Source organism: Penicillium chermesinum (assembly GCF_028974085.1).
Source record: "Penicillium chermesinum strain IBT 19713 chromosome Unknown utg000002l:1.0-5270490.0:1.0-5274688.0, whole genome shotgun sequence".
NCBI lineage: Eukaryota > Fungi > Ascomycota > Eurotiomycetes > Eurotiales > Aspergillaceae > Penicillium > Penicillium chermesinum.
The window spans coordinates 20,844-40,619 of record NW_026695312.1 but is presented as its reverse complement, the minus strand read 5'-3'; the positions used below and the strand labels follow the sequence as shown (position 1 = coordinate 40,619).

The 19,776-nt window shown below is 48.0% G+C and overlaps 7 protein-coding genes across 7 annotated transcripts; 3 read left to right on the top strand and 4 right to left on the bottom strand.

Moving 5' to 3' along the window:
• Positions 1–732: 732 nt before the first annotated feature.
• Positions 733–1,924, bottom strand: N7468_000788 (PhoD-like phosphatase; the record flags this gene model as incomplete). The annotated part of the gene is made up of 2 exons (XM_058470085.1): positions 733–1,652; positions 1,747–1,924. 2 exons carry the CDS (start codon positions 1,922–1,924, stop codon positions 733–735), a joined length of 1,098 nt encoding a protein of 365 aa, XP_058333226.1.
• Positions 1,925–4,359: 2,435 nt separating this feature from the next.
• N7468_000787 (metabolite transport) lies at positions 4,360–6,090 on the top strand (the record flags this gene model as incomplete). The annotated part of the gene is made up of 7 exons (XM_058470084.1): positions 4,360–4,559; positions 4,614–4,764; positions 4,820–4,913; positions 4,961–5,178; positions 5,226–5,417; positions 5,468–5,908; positions 5,959–6,090. 7 exons carry the CDS (start codon positions 4,360–4,362, stop codon positions 6,088–6,090), a joined length of 1,428 nt encoding a protein of 475 aa, XP_058333225.1.
• A 1,188-nt stretch (positions 6,091–7,278) lies between these two features.
• N7468_000786 (non-ribosomal peptide synthetase) lies at positions 7,279–10,999 on the bottom strand (the record flags this gene model as incomplete). The annotated part of the gene is made up of 2 exons (XM_058470083.1): positions 7,279–10,616; positions 10,864–10,999. The coding sequence occupies 2 exons, from the start codon at positions 10,997–10,999 to the stop codon at positions 7,279–7,281; spliced, it is 3,474 nt and encodes a 1,157-aa protein (XP_058333224.1).
• A 253-nt stretch (positions 11,000–11,252) lies between these two features.
• On the bottom strand, positions 11,253–12,320 carry N7468_000785 (cytochrome P450; the record flags this gene model as incomplete). Its single annotated transcript, XM_058470082.1, has 1 exon — positions 11,253–12,320. One exon carries the CDS (start codon positions 12,318–12,320, stop codon positions 11,253–11,255), a length of 1,068 nt encoding a protein of 355 aa, XP_058333223.1.
• Positions 12,321–13,377: 1,057 nt separating this feature from the next.
• N7468_000784 (S-adenosyl-L-methionine-dependent methyltransferase) lies at positions 13,378–14,143 on the top strand (the record flags this gene model as incomplete). The annotated part of the gene is made up of 3 exons (XM_058470081.1): positions 13,378–13,419; positions 13,470–13,507; positions 13,582–14,143. 3 exons carry the CDS (start codon positions 13,378–13,380, stop codon positions 14,141–14,143), a joined length of 642 nt encoding a protein of 213 aa, XP_058333222.1.
• Positions 14,144–14,593: 450 nt separating this feature from the next.
• Positions 14,594–17,782, bottom strand: N7468_000783 (non-ribosomal peptide synthetase; the record flags this gene model as incomplete). Its single annotated transcript, XM_058470080.1, has 1 exon — positions 14,594–17,782. One exon carries the CDS (start codon positions 17,780–17,782, stop codon positions 14,594–14,596), a length of 3,189 nt encoding a protein of 1,062 aa, XP_058333221.1.
• A 439-nt stretch (positions 17,783–18,221) lies between these two features.
• On the top strand, positions 18,222–19,343 carry N7468_000782 (NmrA/HSCARG family protein; the record flags this gene model as incomplete). Its single annotated transcript, XM_058470079.1, has 3 exons — positions 18,222–18,627; positions 18,687–19,019; positions 19,078–19,343. Coding segments are annotated over 3 exons (1,005 nt in total), but the record flags the coding sequence as incomplete, so codon positions are not given.
• Between the last annotated feature and the right edge of the window lie 433 nt (positions 19,344–19,776).

The following is a 19,776-nucleotide window of genomic DNA, read 5'->3' as shown; positions in this document are numbered from 1 at the left end:
CGCTAGACCAAGTGTGTTCGTTGCTAGTGTACACGAGACTGCGGGTTAATTCTGCTTCAAGCTTAGACTAGCAGTCGACACCGCCACAACAGTTAGGGACGGGTAAAACGCTAGACCGCAATAAGACATACGGGCTACTTTATATGACAGTCTCCAATGAACTCGAGACCATTCATTGTGTCTCTGCATGGTCCCACTGCATCCTGTCAAGCGCTCCTGCGGACTTACTGTCAGACAACTTGGATTTTAATGCTGAGTCAACGTTAAACTGTCGTTTACCCACAATCCAAAGTAGGGCTTGACCGTAATACATGAGTGGGGGGCCTATAATGGAATATGTTTCTACCTAGGTGTCCTGACTACTCATTTCATTCATATCAGCATGTTGGATACTAAGCATCCACGTGACAATCATCACCGAAAATAATGACTTTCTAATGCTAAGGTGTGAATAAGCGTACCTAGGAATCTGGCCTAGTCGGACACTCAACTAAAGATGTCAAATGCCATGGTAATTCGGCCATTCGTCCTTCGGGATTCACTTGGACTGGCCTTACTACCAGGCTTCTATGCCAGGGGTGATTTTGATCTGAAGCAGATTCTCTTGCTGAGGGAGGTTTAGGAGACAAAAAGAAATGAGCTGGGGTGACAAGGTTTGTAGAGCAGTCGATTTATTCCAACTCCAACTCTAATCGTGTTTCCAATGAGCTTTTGCCCTGCCATGTCGTCCAACTACCTCCCCAATGACCAATCAAAATACCATACTTTTCTACCATCAACAATGAGATCAAAATGTACGTGTAGTGAGGAGTCGTCCGTGGTGTTGAATTCCAGCACACCAAATTTCGACGAGCCCCACGCATGAGTATATACTTCCACATCTGTATTCTCGACTTGCTTATATGTTCGTTGCATCGGTTGAAAGAACTGGCTTAAAGGGCTCGTCGAGAACTCAATGACATTTGTCTTGTTGTTCGGCGACGGGAACAAGGTGGTAGCGTGTTCATGTCGGTCACCGCTGATGATGACGACACCTTCTGACTGCCACATTATCTCAAGCAGCTGTTGGCGCTCAGAGAGATAGCCAGCCCAGCTATCACTTTCATCTGAAGCTCCTCTCCAATTTCGGGTGAATGGCACACCGCTGACGAGTACCTTCCACTTCGTTTCATTCCTCAGCCAATATTTGAGATCGGCTAACTGGGATGACCCCAGCATCGTTCTCATTTTTTCATCTGTGACCTCGGGTCCAGAACGATACCGCCTGTTATCCGTAACAAAGAATGAAACGTTGCCGTGATCGAAGGTGAAGTAAGTCGCACCCGCGCGGAAGGGCGGCGGATTTGCTTGATGTTGATAATGGATAAAGGGCTGGATAGCCTGTTGGTAAAGACCGGTCTCCTGGGCAGACCAATCATTCGTAATCTCATGGTCATCATACATGTGCAGAAAAGGAATGGACTGAAGATTTTTGCTCCAGCTTGGTGATGCATACACATGTCGGTAAGCTGTTTGGTAATGCGCGAGGCCGCAACCATATCGCTGAGGAATGTCGATGTATATAAAATCCCCCAAAAACAGCATGAAGTCGATCTTCGCATGCGTGATGTACTTTGACAAGTATTCAAGCCCTCGTATTCGGAGGGAATGATCTGTCGGAACGTAGGGGAAGAATGGCATCATGCAGCTTGATGTGGCAATCGAGAATACTTTGGGATGAAGCATAGGCGTACGAAAAAAATCCACTATGGCTGGCGTTCGTTGTGTACGTGTATAGAGTATTCTCTTGTAAGCCGGAAAGGACGATCGTAGCCACGAAATCACTGTCGTCGTTGAAGCCTTCCACCATATCTGAATTCCACTCCGACTCCTTTTCAGACTTCCATTGCACACGGACCCGCTCCACACCTGGAGATCGCATCATGATCCGCGCAGAAGAAGAAGTCAGATAGCCTACTCTGGAGAAGGAGAGGTCTTGGCCGGAGTGCAAGAATTGACTCCTCCACAGGAAATCCCACGTTGCAACAATAGGAATACAGCTCATGAGAAAAGCTGCGCTAGATAGCCATAAGTGAGAAGGTTCATACCAGCCAAAAAGAAAAATACGCAGCTTAGATGGTCTCCTCCCCAATCTGCCGCGCTCTTCAGTCCGCCTATCATATAGGATATGGAGCGTGAAGGTGCTGAAGTACACAGTAGCGGTTGTGTAGATGATCGGTAAGTATCGAGGTCCAAGTGGTAGCTGCGTCAATGAGCATATGGAAAGATAGAGAGAATGGACAACATACGAAGCGGAGAAAGCAAAATACAGCCAGGAAAAGTAAAATGCGGCTGATTGCAGCAGCCGCTCGCAAGGTATTCCCGACAGTTATGCAACCTTGTAGAATAACCCCTAAATAGCGAATATTATAGTTCAAAGTAGTCATATTGAGCTTAGGAACCTGGAAAATTTTTGATTTCCTGTTTGCTCATGCGCGAAGCAGCCGTGAAAAGTGGTGCAATTCCTAAAGCAAAGGAATCAAGTGCTACCACCCGCCGTCCAGGGATTCTTTTCGTGGGCTAGAAAGATATGCCAGTCTAGCATCGGAATGCGCAAGACTTGGCATTGATTGAATGCGAAAATAAAAAGAAAAAAATATGTAGATGATAATTGATAATTCGCAGTTCGAGCACTAACGTTTCATCTTCGGTCCACGTGCTGATCTTAGCGTGCCGCCGATGCGGCTTGGGTATTCCCCACTCATAAACTTTACCTACCAGATACATAGCTCCTATTGGTTGCTAAATTCGCTTGGCTTTTCGTGATCCAATATCAAGCAGAAGGCTCGACACGTGGCCATTCATCTGCTATTCCACTTGCCAAGAACTTAAATTCATGGGCTGGGGAGAGAAGCTAAAAGTCTCATTAAGCGATATGTGGCCATTAGTCACGAACGTACTCCCTCTGGTTGGCCAGATTGTTAGGTCCTGCCATGTTCAGTCAAATAAACTCACCGAGGCCCACAGGGGCTTTTAATCATAGCGAGGGTTGGGTCAAATCTTTAAGGTTTATTGTATAGCGCTCGGAGAACCATTTTGGCAGGAGATAAGGAAACGACGGTCCCTTTAGTTTGGTAACGTAGACTTGGAACCTGTGTTAATTCTCATAGTGGCCATTCGAGTTAATGTTTGGGCAGAATTATCCGGGCTAGTAAACGAGCTCTAGAACGGCTTCAAGGATGAGGCTTTTGTTACATAGCCAATGATAAATTGTCCCAGTTGACCACCCGCGCCAAGTTTCAATTTCCTCGAACAAGATGTCAATAATCCGCCATTTCTATAATTTCACCTGCACCACCGCGTGGTTGGCAAAAACCTTTCGTCTCATTAAGGCCATCTCCCAAATCGTCACTGAATTTACCGCTGGCGATGTGTCGAAATCGCGATGGGCCGTCGCGAAGTCACAATTGGCGCTAGGTCAGTCACCTCATTTCCCTTTTATGATATCATAAATGCGTATCAATAGATTATAATATCTTCTAGCCAAACGATACTTCAACTTCTTTGAGGTTATTCATTCCTCCGACCACGTTGCTGCCATCCTCAGCGGAGACACGCAAGGGCGTGGAATGCTATGGATACTAGTTGAACTAGCACGTTGGAGCTGTTTCGGAACATATTTCTTGCTTGAAGACACAACGGTCAACGGTCGTAAGTTACTCTTTCCCTAGTATTCCTAAAATGCTGGCTTTGGTTTGGGCTTGGAAAGAAGCTAGAATACGTGATGGCTTAGTTCTACATAATGGCAATCTACCCGGCACACTGGAATAGGCCCGAGGTCGAACATGCTTACCGATTCCGGTTTTGTGCGCTTGCACTCTCCGTTTTCAGTCAATTTTCTATTTTAGATAGAAATTATCTCTTCCAATATCGAATGATGACTGTGGTCTGAATGGCGCGGAACTTATCCGAGCGATCCATAGGGCCGGAAATAAACTCGAAATCCATCTTTCGGGCACTAGTTGGTTCATTGGACTTTTACATATGACAGCCTAGCAGGGGCCTTTGCGCTTCTCATTTAAAAAGCTCTAGACTTCTAGTCTTGTGTCATCCAGACGGAGTGTCTCCGGTGAGCTCTCTGGCTAAACCGCTTTGAGCTCGAGGCACCACCGCACGGTGCCAAGTCAGGTCTAAATTGAAGATGCCAAGCTTGTACACTTGCCACGTGCTTGACCGCATATTATTCATGGATTTGAATAAAGGAGTTAAAGATGATAGACCAGGGCTGGCTTAACGTATATAAGGCCGTGCGCAAGGTGTGATCGATCATGACTTTGTCCAACATTGAGCGCACTTCACAAACCACCGTACCTCACAAGGATGAGTGACCATCAAATGAGCTCTCATGCCGTTAAAGGCATAGATGATACCATAACCCAGGTCGAAGTACCAGAAGGCCCAGTTGTCAAACGGACACGTCAGACAAGTTACCTCGATGTGCTGGTACAGGGTGTGGCTTTATTCTCTGATGGTTATAACATTCAAGTCATTGGGTACATGCTCACGGTTTTGGCCAAGCTGTATGTCAATCAAGAAGAGATACAACGCGGAGATATTGATTGACACCTTCCTAGGTACCCAAAGGATACGACTGGAGATGTTAAGACCCGACTCTCCAACTCTATCCTGATCGGTGACATTTTTGGAATGCTCATATTTGGGTACTGTATCGATAGATTCGGGAGACGACTCGGTGTTATCCTTACGACGTTGTTCCTCGTTTTGGTGAAATACTTCAAAGAAGCCGCACTTTTTTCAAACCACTAACAGTGTATATCAGGGCATTATCATTGCTACCGCGTCGCATGGAGCTACGATTAGAGGGATGTACTGGATGATGGTTATTGGTCGCGGTGTTGCAGGAGTTGGCGCCGGTAGGATCCCCTTGTGCTGGGAGAAGCTCTGGGACTAATTATCATAGGCGGCGAATATGCTGTATGCACATCTCAAGCCCTCGAATGCGCCGACGGTTCGGAACGTTTGCGCAAGAAAAGAGGAATGTTAGTTGCCGTGTCCACAAATGCTGCTATCATCGCCGGCTTTGTTGCCTCTAGTATTGTCTCTATCATTGTTGTTAAGGCATACAACGGCAATCCTAGCGACGGTATCTGGAGAATCTGCTTTGGAATTGGAATTATCGTACGTTGAACTGATTGTTATTGGAGAAAGGGGCTAACAGGATGCAGCTTCCACTGACAATCTTTATCTTCCGGATGCGTCTTTTCGACTCAACTCAATACGACAAACATGCCATACAGCGGAAGGTCCCATACAAACTTGCTCTGAAGTATTACTGGAAACCATTAATTGGGGCTTGTACTGCCTGGTTCCTATATGATGTCATCATCTACCCATTCAACCTCCTCGCGCCGACTCTGGTGGCCGGATTCTCTAGTAACTCCACCCTATTGCAAACAATTGGCTGGAGTGCACTCATCAATTCCTTTGCTCTCCCCGTGCATTTATTGGCGCCTTTCTCATGGATCGTATCGGCCAAAAGCAAACATATGTCCTCGGCTGGGCAATGGCTGCAGTGTTCGGTTTTATCATTGGAGGCGCAATGTTCAAGCTGCAACACGTCTTCCCGCTCTTCGTTGTTTTGTATGGACTCATGCAAACATGTCTCTCCATTGGACCGGGAGATTGCAATTTTCTAGTGGCTTCAGAGTCCTTCCCAACCCCTCTTCGAGGCCATTTTCTCGGCTTTGCAGCAGCGATTGGCAAAACTGGTGCGGCTGTCGGTACAAGTGCGTTGACACCAGTTGTATCAGCATTCGAGACAAAAATGGAGGGCCAAAGGGTTCTGTTCCTAATCGGAAGCGCCATCTCTGTGCTTGGGACTCTGGTTGTTTGGTTCCTGATTCCTGGGGTACATATCTCGTCCTTAAACTATAATGAATGAAGCTGACTGTTTTCTAGCATCCTGACGCTCTTGAGGACGGCGATGTCAGATTCAGGGAATATCTTGAGGCTAACGGGTATGACACTAGCCATATGGGTTTGAAGTCTGGTAAACATAATGAAGTTTTTGTTACTGGGCCATTTAATTGAGAAAGGGAAACACTTATCGCGGCTGTGAACTCAGTTACGGCTCAAAGTGCACCTTTTGTGTACTTAGCGAACGCTTATTGGGTATATGAGACCAAAAACAGAGTTAGGCTTTGGATGTTAAGAGGTGCCAGCGTGTGAAAAATTGAGTTGAAATTACTTGCATATTCGGTTGCAATCGCGATCCAGGAATGGGCAGCAGGCAGCATTTTGTTAGATGGTTCGAGTGGAATATATTGGCAGACTATAGTTTCCAGGTAGTCTACCATAGCATGGACTACAATTTCCTGTAGAGGACTCGGAAGTTATCACCGGATCCATTTACGCGATACAGCTCGCTCTATACACGCATAAAGTAGTGCTATCAGGCTAGCCGACAGCCAAGATTGGTGGTATTGGATTAGGTATTTCATCAAGTATTCGCAAATGGGATATTGCTCGACTGTTTCGAATATTCCTCAATTAAACAAGAGTATAAGTATGGCATGTGTATAACCAGATCTTTTACCGCCATAGCCTTCCTACTCGAAAATAACATCTTTTTCCCTCCATACACCCTCACCAACAGCGTTTTCTCCCGTCAACTACCGCTTGCACACTCAGCCATACCAAATAGTGGTCGTAGACCTGGTGGCAGCCTCTTACCAGGCAATACTCCTTTTCTTCCACCCTTGAGAATATATATATCATATATATATATTTCTAAACCCAATATACCTGTACCCAAAGTAGTAAGCCCCGCCTACAAAGTCTGTCTTTAACGCAGAACAGACATAATGGTTTACTCTTCGACATATATCAAGAGATCGTTTTCATAGAAGTAGGCTTCCGCACAGCCCAAGTTGGGTTCAACATCAGGACCCAGAAACAACCCACATTAGGTCTAGGCTAAAGTTCCACAGTCAAACCCTAAGATACTAGTTTTCTCACGTAAGAACAGCTTTCACACCTCGAGTATGGTGTCTGGTATAGGGATATTTTCTTCGATAATTGGCAGACTGCATAGAATTTTAATGGGCTTTAGCCAGCAAAAGCTTCCTCTAGATAACTGCACTTAAGTTGAGTTGCGGAGAGACCAGCTGTAAGGGAAATTGAGGTACGAATACGGTGCCTTTGCCCAGAAGCTTACACCTGAGCACTTATTCTTGGGAGTGATTAATGCATAATGCATAATTGCACCGCTAATCTGATTTAACTGATTTCGCCAATGGGGGTTTCCGGCTTTTCCTCAACTAGATGAAGAACCGTCCCCATGCGATCAAGCATATATTGTACTTGCGAAGTGGTTACCATCCTGTCATCAAAGAATGCCCAAATGACAATTTCCTCGCTTTTAACTTGGGCCACAAAGCAGAGACTCCAGAAGGTAAATTCGGCTTCGTGAAATTGCCATTTGGTGACGCGATCGGATCTAGTGTTGCTATAGTCCGGTAGGAGCATAAGGCTCGTTTGGAATTGACAAGCTGCTCTGGTTTCCGGACTGAGAGTTCTGATATGGCTCAGCTCTGCGCGTTGGTAAGGAATACTTTCCAGGGCTTGCTTCTGCACTGCATTTAGCGTCTCCTGCAATGTGTCCCCTTCATGTAGCTGGATGCGCACAGGTACTGACGCAGATGTAGGACCGAATATGTGCGCAATTCCAGGCAGAGGGGCATCCCGTCTGGCAATATGAATCCCAAAGACAACGTCCTGGTCGCTCGTCGCAGAAGCAATTGCGGCTGCTAGGGCTAGTCGAAGTTTTGATTCGACTGTTGCCCGGTGCACCGAGTGTTGGGGGATCTCAACTCTCTTTTCAAGCATGCTGGAGCCTCTGGGTCTATACTCAGGACAGGGTAGTGGGGGGAATATGTTGCGCGAAGCATCGAAGGTTGCAAACTTGTTTTTCCAGAACTCGTCGACAGAAGGGCTGAGTGTCGATGTCCATTCGAGAAACAGATTATATGGATAAGCTTCCGGAGGGCAATTTCCCTCGTATGCCGCTTCTAGCCGCTGTAGAAAAAGTTCAAGTGAGAAGCCATCATGAAGGACATGGTGAAACAAGATCGTGAAGTGATTGGAATCCGCTTCCCAGAACAATTGCAGGAGCGGTTTCTTGAAACCCCAAATATCAGTTCCGCGTGGAGGTCTAGACGGATGAACAATAACGGGTGCTTGGGTCTTCATAACCACCTGGAAATACTGGCCTTCAATTTCCAATATCTCAGTGCGGAGAATGGGGAACTCGCGCACCATCATGCACCATGCATTGCAAAATTGTTTTGGATTCGACTCCGTTAATTCAATATGCAACGTGAGATTGCCATTTCTGTGAGCTGAAAGATCGATAGATTGGGCTTGATCGTCGGTGCAGCGATAAATGTCATGAATGGCTGCAATTGGGTTCTCCAAATGTTGATATTGGCTCAAGGCATTCTGTATAATTTGCTGTGTAACTTGATCATTGCCTAGCAATGCAAAAGGCTTCAAACCTTCCAGCCGGGTGATGACACTGCTAGGCTTTGCGACACCTGCAAGGGCGGCTAGAGTAGGATTTTGGAGGACGTCTTGGACGCTCATTAACAGGCCATTCTGAGATGCACAGTCGATAAGCTTGATGGTCAATAATGAGTCTGCACCAAGGTCAATCCAGTTACTCTGGGAATTAATCGTATCTGATGAGATATTGAGGACAGTAGCCCACAACTTCTGCAAAGCCTTTTCATTGGCTGTCGATAGATCGTTCGAGTTTGGTGTCTCGGGCTGATTCCGATGGAGGAGACCATTTTCTCCCAAAAAGGCCATCGCATCTTCTCTGAGACGCTTTCGATCCGTCTTCACAGACGTCGTCATTGGTACATGCGTGACAGGGATGAAATAATCCGGGACCATATATGCAGGAAATTGACTTTCGAGCTTCATTTTCAGCTCTTGAATTTGTTCCTCAAACGGGGGCGTTGGATAACCGCAGATCGAAGCGGAATAATAGCCCTTGTCCTCCCTGATGGCCTCAAAACCGGGACAATATAGCAAAACACATAGCTTCGGCGCTTTATCTTTGATTGCTACCACCTCCGCAATCACGTCTCTCGCCAGTGGGAAGCAGGATTTCACCTTCACCTCTATCTCCCCAAGCTCTACCCGCTGACCGCGGATCTTCACCTGTGTATCCTTTCGGCCAAGGAAATCAAGCGATCCATCCAATCGGTCATTGTACCGGACTAGGTCTCCGCATTTGTACAGCTTCTTTCCGGTTCCTGAACGTCTGAGCTGGCCCATCCAAGAGGGGGGTCCGATATACGTCGCTGCTGTCAGCTGTGGCTGATTGATATAGCCCTCTGAGAGTGCATGGCCTTCGAGCAACAGCTCTCCTTCCATACCAACTGGCATGAGCTTGTGATGGTCTTGAGGGTCCACCACCCAACAACACAAGGCCGGCGATAGACCCAGATTCATTGGACCAGGTGCTTGGGCTAAATCAGGGACGATAGTCGTATTGCATCCACCTGCCTCGCATGGGCCGTATCCAATCTTCAGCTTGACATGCGGACTCCACAGGTCAATTTCACTCTGAGTCACTGCTTCTCCCGACAGCAGAAGATATTCGAGCGTCGGCAGGCTTTTTGGGCTCAGAATGCGTGCCAACGAGGGCGTGAAGGCCGCCCAATTTGCTTGTAAACTGGTAAGCGTTTTGGAAAGCTCGTTCTGTCGTTGCCACTCCGACGGAATGCAGATACAACCACCACTGATCAAGGTGAAAAGCATATCCATGACCCCGACGTCGAATGCGTAGGAGGCGAATTGAAACACGCGAGACTTCGGTCCAAGCTCAAGTAGCTCTATGTTCGGCAATGCTCCTGTTATGAATGCCGAATGCGAAATTACCGCGCCCTTGGGCTTTCCTGTCGACCCCGATGTAAATACCGCCCAAAAGGGGCTACTCGATGAGATGTTGGGACATGGCGAATGTTCATATAGAATTTCCGTATCTTCTTCTTGTAGCAATTCTTCACCCACAATCATAGAAGCGGGCGCAAGCATCGAAGCTATTTCTGATTGATTGGCCGATGTCAGCACCAGAGCTGCGTCGATATCCTGACATATGGACTGCAGACGTTCTGGCGGGTGGTTGCAATCGAGAATGACAAAGGCAGCCCCGGCCTTAAGAATGCCCATAATTGCGACCGGAACCCATCGTGATTTCTCTACGCAAATTGGGATAAAGCTTCCTGGATGTATGACCTCTTTATGGGGACCACCGAGTAGCCCAAGAGCTAGTCTCGTAGACAACCTTCCAATCTCCGCGTAGGTAAACTCTCCGTCCCAGCTGCAAACGGCAAGTGCATTAGGTTGAGATCGAATCCTGTCGTGGATGACATTCGGGATGCAAGAATCGACAGCACCGGGAAGGTGAGCATTCCATTGTTTCAGTTGCTGAATGTCTTGGACAGTCAAATCAGAAATTCCAGCTGAGCTGAAGATATTCTCCGCGAAGTCATTCATCTTCATGCGGAACTTTTCGGTGTTGATCTGGGAATGGGCTGCTAGTGGGCCTTTAAGGCATTGAGCGACGTACCGTAAGATTGATTCGGCGTAGGACCGCGTCAGTGTATCCGGGTGCCGTATTCCGATTCATACTTTCATTACAGTGGGAAACACTTTCTTTAGAGGCGTTACCAGACAATACATATCTAGTCCCGGTGGACTTAGCAGCTGTATATTAAGCCATAAATTACGTTTATTCGAAGCTGAATCCATCTAAATCTCCAAATCTACAATTCCCTGACATCTTTCAGTTACGGACCACATTAGTAAGCTTTATGTTCAAAGGGCGGTGCTCCCAAAGGCCATATTCTAGGGAGTCATGGGGATCGATGTTATCTGGCTGAGAATCCAAGTCGAAGTTCCATAGCAGGCGCGCTAGGGTCAGTCTCATGTTCGAGCTAGCCAAGCTATGCAAATGTCAATATCAAAAATTGGAATGTACGTGTGTCGCGAGACTTACTTTTGGCCGATGCAGTTTCTCGTTCCAATCGAAAAAGGGTGGAAAACTGCTCGGTTATCGGAGTCAAATCTCGGATCTCCCAGCCATCGTTCCGGATGGAAGGATTCTGGGTCCTTGAAATAGTCAGGCCAGCGATAAGATGTCAATTGAGTCACGGACACCCATGTCTTAAGGAGAGGTCTGGTCAGGACAAAGTAAACCAAAGAAATGGAATAGAAAGACGCACCCCACCAGGAACAAACTGTCCATCGATGAATCGGCCACCCTTCGGAACGATTCGCGGTAGTCCCACTGGTACACTCGGGTGAATTCGCATCGCCTCGTCAATAACCGCTTTCAAGTACTTTAACTTCATCACTTCAGGAATCGTAATTGACTTCTCAGTTGGGAAAGCGTCCCGAATCTCTTTCACGAGTGCCTTGTAGCTGTGTGGATTGTGTGTGATGTAGTAGACCACCGAGGTCATGGTGGTGGCCGTGGAATCACCACCCGCTGTCACCAGAATATTCACATTATCCAACAGTTCGTCATGCGACATCTTATCCAGCAGGTAAGACAGAATATCCGGACGCTCATTGTCAGTCTTCTTCAAGCGTTCGGTGAGTGCTTTGGTGCAGTTCTCTAGGTGGAATATATACTGGCTCTCAATATCTGAGGGGATGAGTTTCTCTAAGAGCCAGTGGTAAGGCTTCAGGCGGTGCGCAGACTGGATCAAGGTTGAATGCTTGATAGCAGTATAAATCACCGAGATCCATGGGTGATATTCGCCTTTTGAGAGAGAGTCAATGCTGGCGCCAAAGCACAGCGAGCTTAGCACGTCAAAAACTTCAAAATTGAACCATGCCGCCAGGTTTACCACGCCATCTGCAGCAGGGAAATAAGCTTCACCCGTGCGCTTGTCTAATGAGCTCATCATCTGGTCGATCGATTGTTGGATGAGAGATTCCTGGTCGCGGATCGCACGATCTGAAAATGCCGGAGACATTAGCTTGCGCACTGCGGCATGTTCCTGACTGTGCGCAAAGAAAATGTTGGTGATATCCTGAGACCCCTGCAAGTAGGCGATTCCATTCTTTTCATAGACCTTGCCGATACCTGTAGTGCCGTAGATCTCCTGCCACGCGCTCGCGCTGATGAAAGACAACTCGTTGGAGGCGGTGCGTACAACAGGACCGTATTTCTCATGTAGTTTGGTGATATATTTTGTCGAGTCGCCCTTGGCAAGATGGTATGACCAGACGACCTGAGACATTGCATCCAGCTTCGGCCCGGGGAAGCGTCGGAGGGGGTTGAGGAAGAGGTGATATAACGCCAGGAGTAGGTGGAAGCCGAGGAGCTAAGTTTGTTAGATTGTGGCCACCAATGCATGGAGGAGTAGTATATACCGAACCGAGGATGGCTCCGGCGGCTTGCAGCAGGATACTCAACATTCCTGCAAAGCTGGGAACTGCAAATCGGGAGATGCAAGATATTGGACAAGAGAGTGTGAGGAGATGATCTAGTCTATGGCTACAGCCAGGATTAACTTAGTGATGTAATGAGATAAGTAGTAATAAAAGATTCCTTGATTGAATGCTTTTGTGCCTGTACAATTACTCGTACCATACAGATACCGACGAACGTGTGTATTGTATGAGTGACCGCCTCTAGCCGTATTTCTCCCGCCAAAGCTCCACTATGGTGCAGCTCCGCCACAGTCCCACCATGCCCACTCCCAAGGCCATCGATTCAGCCGGTTCCTGTCGATAGGTCGATATACTAATGATTCGTGACGGGCGTATTGAAATATACATACAGGATTTCCTTCCGTGTTAGTCCCCAAGCGAGGTTTCTCAATTCTGGCTGCCTGCGTTAGCGGACTTACCCAGCCACCGGTTGCTTGACAGGAAAAGTCTCAATACTGTTTACACTACACCTACAATCATGGCGAAAGATGCAGCAAGTATGGCATCTCATATCCCTCAGTAATAGTATGTTGCTAACCATATCACACTGAAGAGCCGTTTATTATGAGAGAGGTGCGTTCTGAGGCAATCTCTGCAGGAATAACTGCTTACAGGACACGCAGGATGAAATGGAACGGCTAGGTGCGTTGAGTGGAGATTGAAGTGCTTTTCCATCCAAAGCATTTCTTCTAACTTCACCATTTGTAGATGATTTGCACGTTATATGCTCAATGCTGGCAAACGGAGGTTTGGGTTGGGCTCCAGTCAGGGCTCCAACCAGTGTCTTGGACCTGGGATGTGGGACTGGTGAGACCAACAAAGTAAGGAGAGGGCATCAGTTTAGCTTACATCTTTTTCTAAGGAATGTGGATGGCGGAGTACTCGAAGGCAAACCCTTCTGCTCAGGTACGTCATCAAAATTCCCACCAAGCATTCAGTATGCTTAGCGCACTTAGATTACTGGACTGGACCTTGAGGTGGCAGATCAATCAACGTAAGCACTACAAAAGCGAAAATCAAGAAGAAAAGAAAATCAACAAGCAACAAGCGACTGATCAATTGAAATAGCTTACCCGAAAACTGCGTCACACTGGAGGCCGATTTAGAGCTGAAATGGCCATTCACTACCACTTTTGACTATATACACACACGGTGGTTGGTTGGATGCATCTTTGACTGGCCCAAGTTTTTCCAGCAGTGCTATGATCACCTCGAGGAAGGCGGCTGGTTCGAAGCCCTTGACATAGGGTTCCCAGCGCACTCTTCCGACGGGACCTTGCGCCAGGACAGCCATCTTGTGGCATGGAATGCTTTGCTGACGCGGGCAGCCTCGATATCGGGGCGGGAAATCACCGTCGCGGAGAAATTTGAACAAATGATGCGTCAAGTTGGCTTCAAGAATGTCACCGTTGTTGAGAAGACGCTACCGCAGAACGCATGGCCATCTGATGACCAGGGGAAGGCGCTCGGCAAAATTGCCCTTCCCGTGCACAAGTTTGGCCATGAGCGTTTGGGGCATGACTTCCTGGTACCCCACTTGAAGTTATCTCCGGAAGAGGTGGATGCCAAGCTTCAAGATGTGTGGAAGGAGATGGAGGATGAGACTATCCATGCCTGGTGGCCTATGTAAGTCATTTTCTGATTCCATGCAAGATTGACTGCAGATTGCTGAGGTTTGGATAGTTATATTGTATACGGCCAAAGACTACGATAGTAGTAGTTGGTACTGAGGACTGTGGCGCGGATATATCTTGTTCTGTGTAAATCGCAATCTCTTCTAACTCTCGACCACGTACCTCAAGTATCACTTTTGATAAATTTGCAATTATATGAAAGCAGAAACCTTTCTCTCAGAAAGGGCATGAGTCCTCAGTCAGGGGTGCGGCAAGTTGGTGGAGGTTTAGAGCTTGGAGTGAGACAAGCTAGAACAGTGAGACAAACTAGAACGAGACTAAGCGAGCAGAAAGAAACGAAAAAAAAAATTGATTGAACATAAAAGTCAAATGCAAGGTAAGCAAGTGATAAATCTTTATCCGAACGTTCCTTGCGCGCGGGGTGCTCGTTGAAAATAAGGCCTCATCTAAGCGACCGTCTTCAAGTGATGCATGTATCTACCTATTAAAGTCCCATCCATCGCAGGAAACTGAGGTGCGGTAATTCCCAGGGCCTGCTCAACGTTTGTTTGGTCGTATACCGGCATGTTCTCATATAACTCCCACCGGGTCATCCCCTTGTAGACAATCTCAGCAAGCATGGGCTGCAACGGCTGCAAAGGCAGCGGAGGTGTCCTGGCCAGCTTCTCAATCCAATCTTGGTAACTGACTTTGATGATCAACCCTGTGTCGGTAGCCTGGCCGACAAGTTCCATGGTGTCGTCCATGTCAATAGACACATCTGGATTCGGAGGGACGATATGATACGCATGTCCAAGCAATTGGCTGCCTGTTGACGGGGAGGAGGACAATTTGGCTATTTGCACGATGATGGCGTTGACATAATCGACGGGTACAAACTCCTTCCGCTGGTTTGGCAATTGAGGATAACAGCCCATCTGCGCACAAGCCAGTATTAGTCGGCTGAAGAAATCGTCCGGGTTGCAAACCCCCGTCTGACTGTGTCCAGTAATAAAGCCCGGGCGATAAACTGCGATTGGGAATCCTCGTTCAATCAATCGACGTAGAAGTTGCTCCACGACCCATTGGCTTTGTGCATAGCCGTGATCATATGGCAGGGCATCCACATGCTTCATCAAGCATTCATCCTCCAATACCCGTCGTGTCCCAATGAACATTCCTGTTGGGCCAAAACACGAGATACTAGAGACATAGTGCATTGGCTTCAGGCGGCCTGTAATCGCAAGCTTCATTATGTGGAGCGTTCCCAGAGTATTGGCCGGGCGGTGTAACGAGTAGGGCTGGGTGTAGTTGACGCGAGCACCTAGGTGGAAGATCACACTCGCCCAATTCGCGATTTCCTCGAATCTCTCAGGACTCATTCCCAACCATGGATCCTCCAAAAGCCCAGGGAGTGCCAGAAGTTTATCTTGGAAGCAATCTTCCCAAAGCCCGTACTTTTCCATGCCAGCCTTAATTCGCTGTAGCCCAACAGCGGGGCTTGTTGCCCGAACTAGACAACCCACCTGGCGGACCTCCTTCATCTTCAGCAAATCGACGAGCATGAAAGCACCGACAAATCCAGTCGCACCGGTGAGAAAAACCCGGCCCTCAGTATCTCGGCACCAGTCCACAAGCCGCGCGGATGCAGGGGTGGGAAGATGATCTGCAATATGAGTATCGGCAACCCAAATATCGCGCTCATTTCGAACTGCTGTCAGGGCCTTTACCTGTGCTTTGTCGATTGTAGCCGATAGAGCGCTCAGAGTAGGGTTGTCATATAGTGCCAACAGAGAGATTTCGCACTTGAACACGGCACGGATCTGACTGATCAAAAGCGACGCCTGTAGGGAGGTGCCTCCTAGCTCAAAGAAATGATCCGAGTCGCAATAGATACTGGCATCTGGTGAACCCAGGATGTTGGCCCAGAGACTTTCCAAGCGGTCGCGCGTGGTGTTGGCCTTGACATCCTCCTCCACTGGATACTCGAAATCAGATTTGGCAATAGGTTGCACGGGTTTCCGCTCATTCCATCGTTGGCAATAAAATAGAGCCAATTGCTTGCGGTCGATCTTGGCATGTGCATTTAAAGGCATCCGTTCGATAAGTTCTATCCGGGGGACCATGTAATCTGGCAGAAGGCTGCGCACCATATCGGTTGCCTGTGAAATCGACACCAGCTCAGGTGAGACGGCAACTGCATACGCCACGAGCAATGAGTTGGCCCCATCTTGGGACGCATCGACTTTGAGAGCTGCAACATCGGAAAATTGCCCTGTTTTTCTAAGTGCTGCTTCGACAGCCTCCAGCTCTATTCGATATCCACGAATCTTGACTTGGTTGTCTGCCCGACCGAGGAAATGAATTTCCCCGTTCTCTGGGGATCTTCGTACCAAGTCGCCGGTGCGATACATGCGGACCTGGGTGGCTTTGCCATCGTTGCCAATCTGATTTACGTAGACGAAGGCTTTCGAATTTTTCTCGTTCTGGTTCAAATAACCAGGAGAGACTCCGGGGCCGGCAATCCAAAGTTCCCCTGGTTCGCCATCAGCCACCGGGTCGCCGGTCTCGTGGGAGCATATATAAGCTGTCGTTCTTCCAATTGGCTTGCCGATACTGACTCTTCCAGCATTGACATCATCAATAGTAATTTGATGAGCGAGGCAAAGAACGCAGCACTCAGTGGGTCCATATGCGTTAATGAGGATGTCTGGTGGACCATAGTCGAAGATTTGTTTTACGGCCTTCATATTTGCCGCCTCGCCACCTATCCAACACATGCGAAGCTTCGAAAAGGCTTGGGGAAATGTGGTGGCCGCTAGGTTGAGTAACGCCGTCGTTGTGGCCATGACCGTGATCCCCAGCTTGTCTATCTGCTCTGACATGAGAGGCATATCGAGGAGTACTGATTTGGGAAGTACAACAATCCGAGCGCCTCGAAGCAAAGGGGCCCAGATGTCAAAGAGAGCCACGTCAAATGTGGTGTTGTTGACATGTGCAACAACATCAGTTGCATGCAGAGGTTCAAATGGTGCATGATACACCACCTCCAGAACAGAGCGGGTAGCTATCGCAACTGCCTTGGGCTCGCTTGTTGTGCCGGAAGTATGTATAATATGCGACCGGTGCTCGGTATCAGTGAGAATAGGAAACGGCGAGGCTAGTGTTATTTCCGTTGTTTGTTGTGCCGAAGTTGTCGAAACCTCGAATGTCGACGATGGGTGTGGCTCTGCGTTCACGATAATCTGGTGGAAAGCGAATTGGAGCTCCGGTCGATGAGAATTGGCAGCGTCCACCAGGACAGATTGAGCGCCTATGCGTTGTAGGCGAGCCTGGATTTGGCTTGCAGGGAGCGTGGGATCCATAGTTGCACAAGTGCCACCTGCATAGATGATCGCGACCTGGGCGACGACGTCCCAAATGCCATGACGAACCACTATCCCCACCGGTTCTTCTCGAGCAAAGATGTGGCTATTCCGAAGCTCATTAGCAATTTCAAGGGATTTAATATGGAGTTTAAGGTAGGTTAGGCTCAAAGAGCCGTCAACCACTGCAATGGCATTGGGGGTTCGCCGCACTTGGTCGTGCAAGAGCTGGCCCAACCCTGAATTCTGGGCCAACATAAGGTCGTAGTCATCTGAAGGGTTATATATCATGGTGATTGGGAGGCAATGTTACCTGGTGATGTTGGCATAGTTAAATGAAGACTGAAGAGCCGAACACATTGCAAGGACATATATCGCTCTTCTATACCGTGTATAAAATGACACAAATACATAGATACACGAATACATAAATACGTAAATACCTGAAAGGCGTAATGTCCCCACCTGTATCATTGTATTGAGATCCTAGAACCCTGCCGCTGATCATGTCGGTAGGAGATGCATACGGGGTTATTCTCCAGCGTTGATCCCTTGCTAGCTTCTGAGCTAATGTACTCCACAGTTGCAGAGGGCGTTCTTGGCTGTGGGTTGTAAACCCATACCGAACACGACCGAGGGGCACCCTCTCTCTGCCTCAATATACCAATGGCTCATTAACATCCAGAGGTTGCTTTGTGCTCTTTCTTGACTTCTATTTCTTATACATAGTGTTCTGAACATGAGCCTTATTACAGTTTTTGGAGCGACTGGGAATCAAGGGAGCTCCGTTGTCCGGTCCCTCCTCCAAAACTCCTCCTTCCGTGTCCGAGCCATCACGCGCACTCCCTCATCTCCTGCAAGTCAAGCGCTAGCTGCTGCGGGAGCTGAGATTGTTCAAGCTGATGGCTTCAAAGCCGAAGAAATTCGAGCGGCATTTGAAGGGAGCTGGGGCGCTTTTGTAAACATCAACTCGGACGATAAGGTGTTTGCAAACCCAGATGGCCCAACCGAATTCGACTTGGGCAAGACAATCGTCGATGCCGCGACTGCCGCCAGAGTGAAACACTTTGTCTTTAGCTCAGGGCCACCATGCACTGAGATGACGGAGGGCAAGGTCCGCATGAAAGCCATGGATAGTATGACCTCCCACCCTTCCTGGTCATCTTTCGTGTGTCAGCTCACTCCCCTTCTCTAGTGAAGTACCAGATAGAAAAATACGCCCAGAGTCTCGGAAGCTTCGAGACTGTCATACCCATTGGTGCTGCATGGTTTTTCGAAAACTTCCTTGGCAAAGAAGTTGCCCCAGTCTTTGGCGGATTCCCCCATTTCCCTGACGCTGAGGGCATTCGGACCTTTCGTGTCCCTTACTGGGGTGGCGATGAGCGCGTACCATTCTTGAGTGTGGTAGAAGACTGGGGAGATATTGTTCACGGTATATTTCTGAATCCCGGTCGCTGGAATGGTCACTTCGTCCATGGAATCAGCCATATTTGTAGCTTCGACCAGTTAGTTCAAGATTTCCAGCAAGGTATGCACTGCCTCGACCCTTTGTTGGCTCAGAATTATCAACTGACGTCATCCTGTAGCAACTGGGCATCCATCGCGTTTTGCTCCAATCCTTCCTTCGTGGGAAGCTTTCGAGACTCATGGTATTCATGAGCTCCAAGATGTGAAATTGATGTTTGGCTTCACTCAAACTACCGGTGGCTTGTATTTTGCTACCCCAAGTGAGACAGATACTGCGGCCCAGTTGAAAAAGGCCACAGCACAGGCATTGGGCCGCCCAATGGCTGCACAGAATCTGACAACAGCTCCAGCCTGGTTCAAGAGTCATGCCAAGAGCTTTGAATAATTCTGACCAAATAGATCTGGATACTTATTCCGTATTATCAAATAGAACGGCTCATAATGAAGATATGTGAAAGAGGAACGAATTAGTATTACGGGGAAAATAGACCAAATAGGGCGACAAACACCCCACACGACCATAGCATCTTGTATGCGTGAGAGAGACATCTGCATGCAGAACGACAATCCCTCAATCTGGTTGAATCTATTCCTAGGTATGTGTCTGCGCGCATGTGTATCTTCGAAACCGTAACTTCACCAGGGCTATGTAGATATAAGTCTGTGTAGACAGGGATGCGGTCAGTTGACAAGGAATAGACACTGTGTGGCCATATGTGGCGAATGAATAGCGGGATTCAAGATATGGGCACATAGCTGGTCGTATCCTTCTGCCAGTTTTGGGTCATCAGCGTGGATTGATTATTGGATGGGCAAGC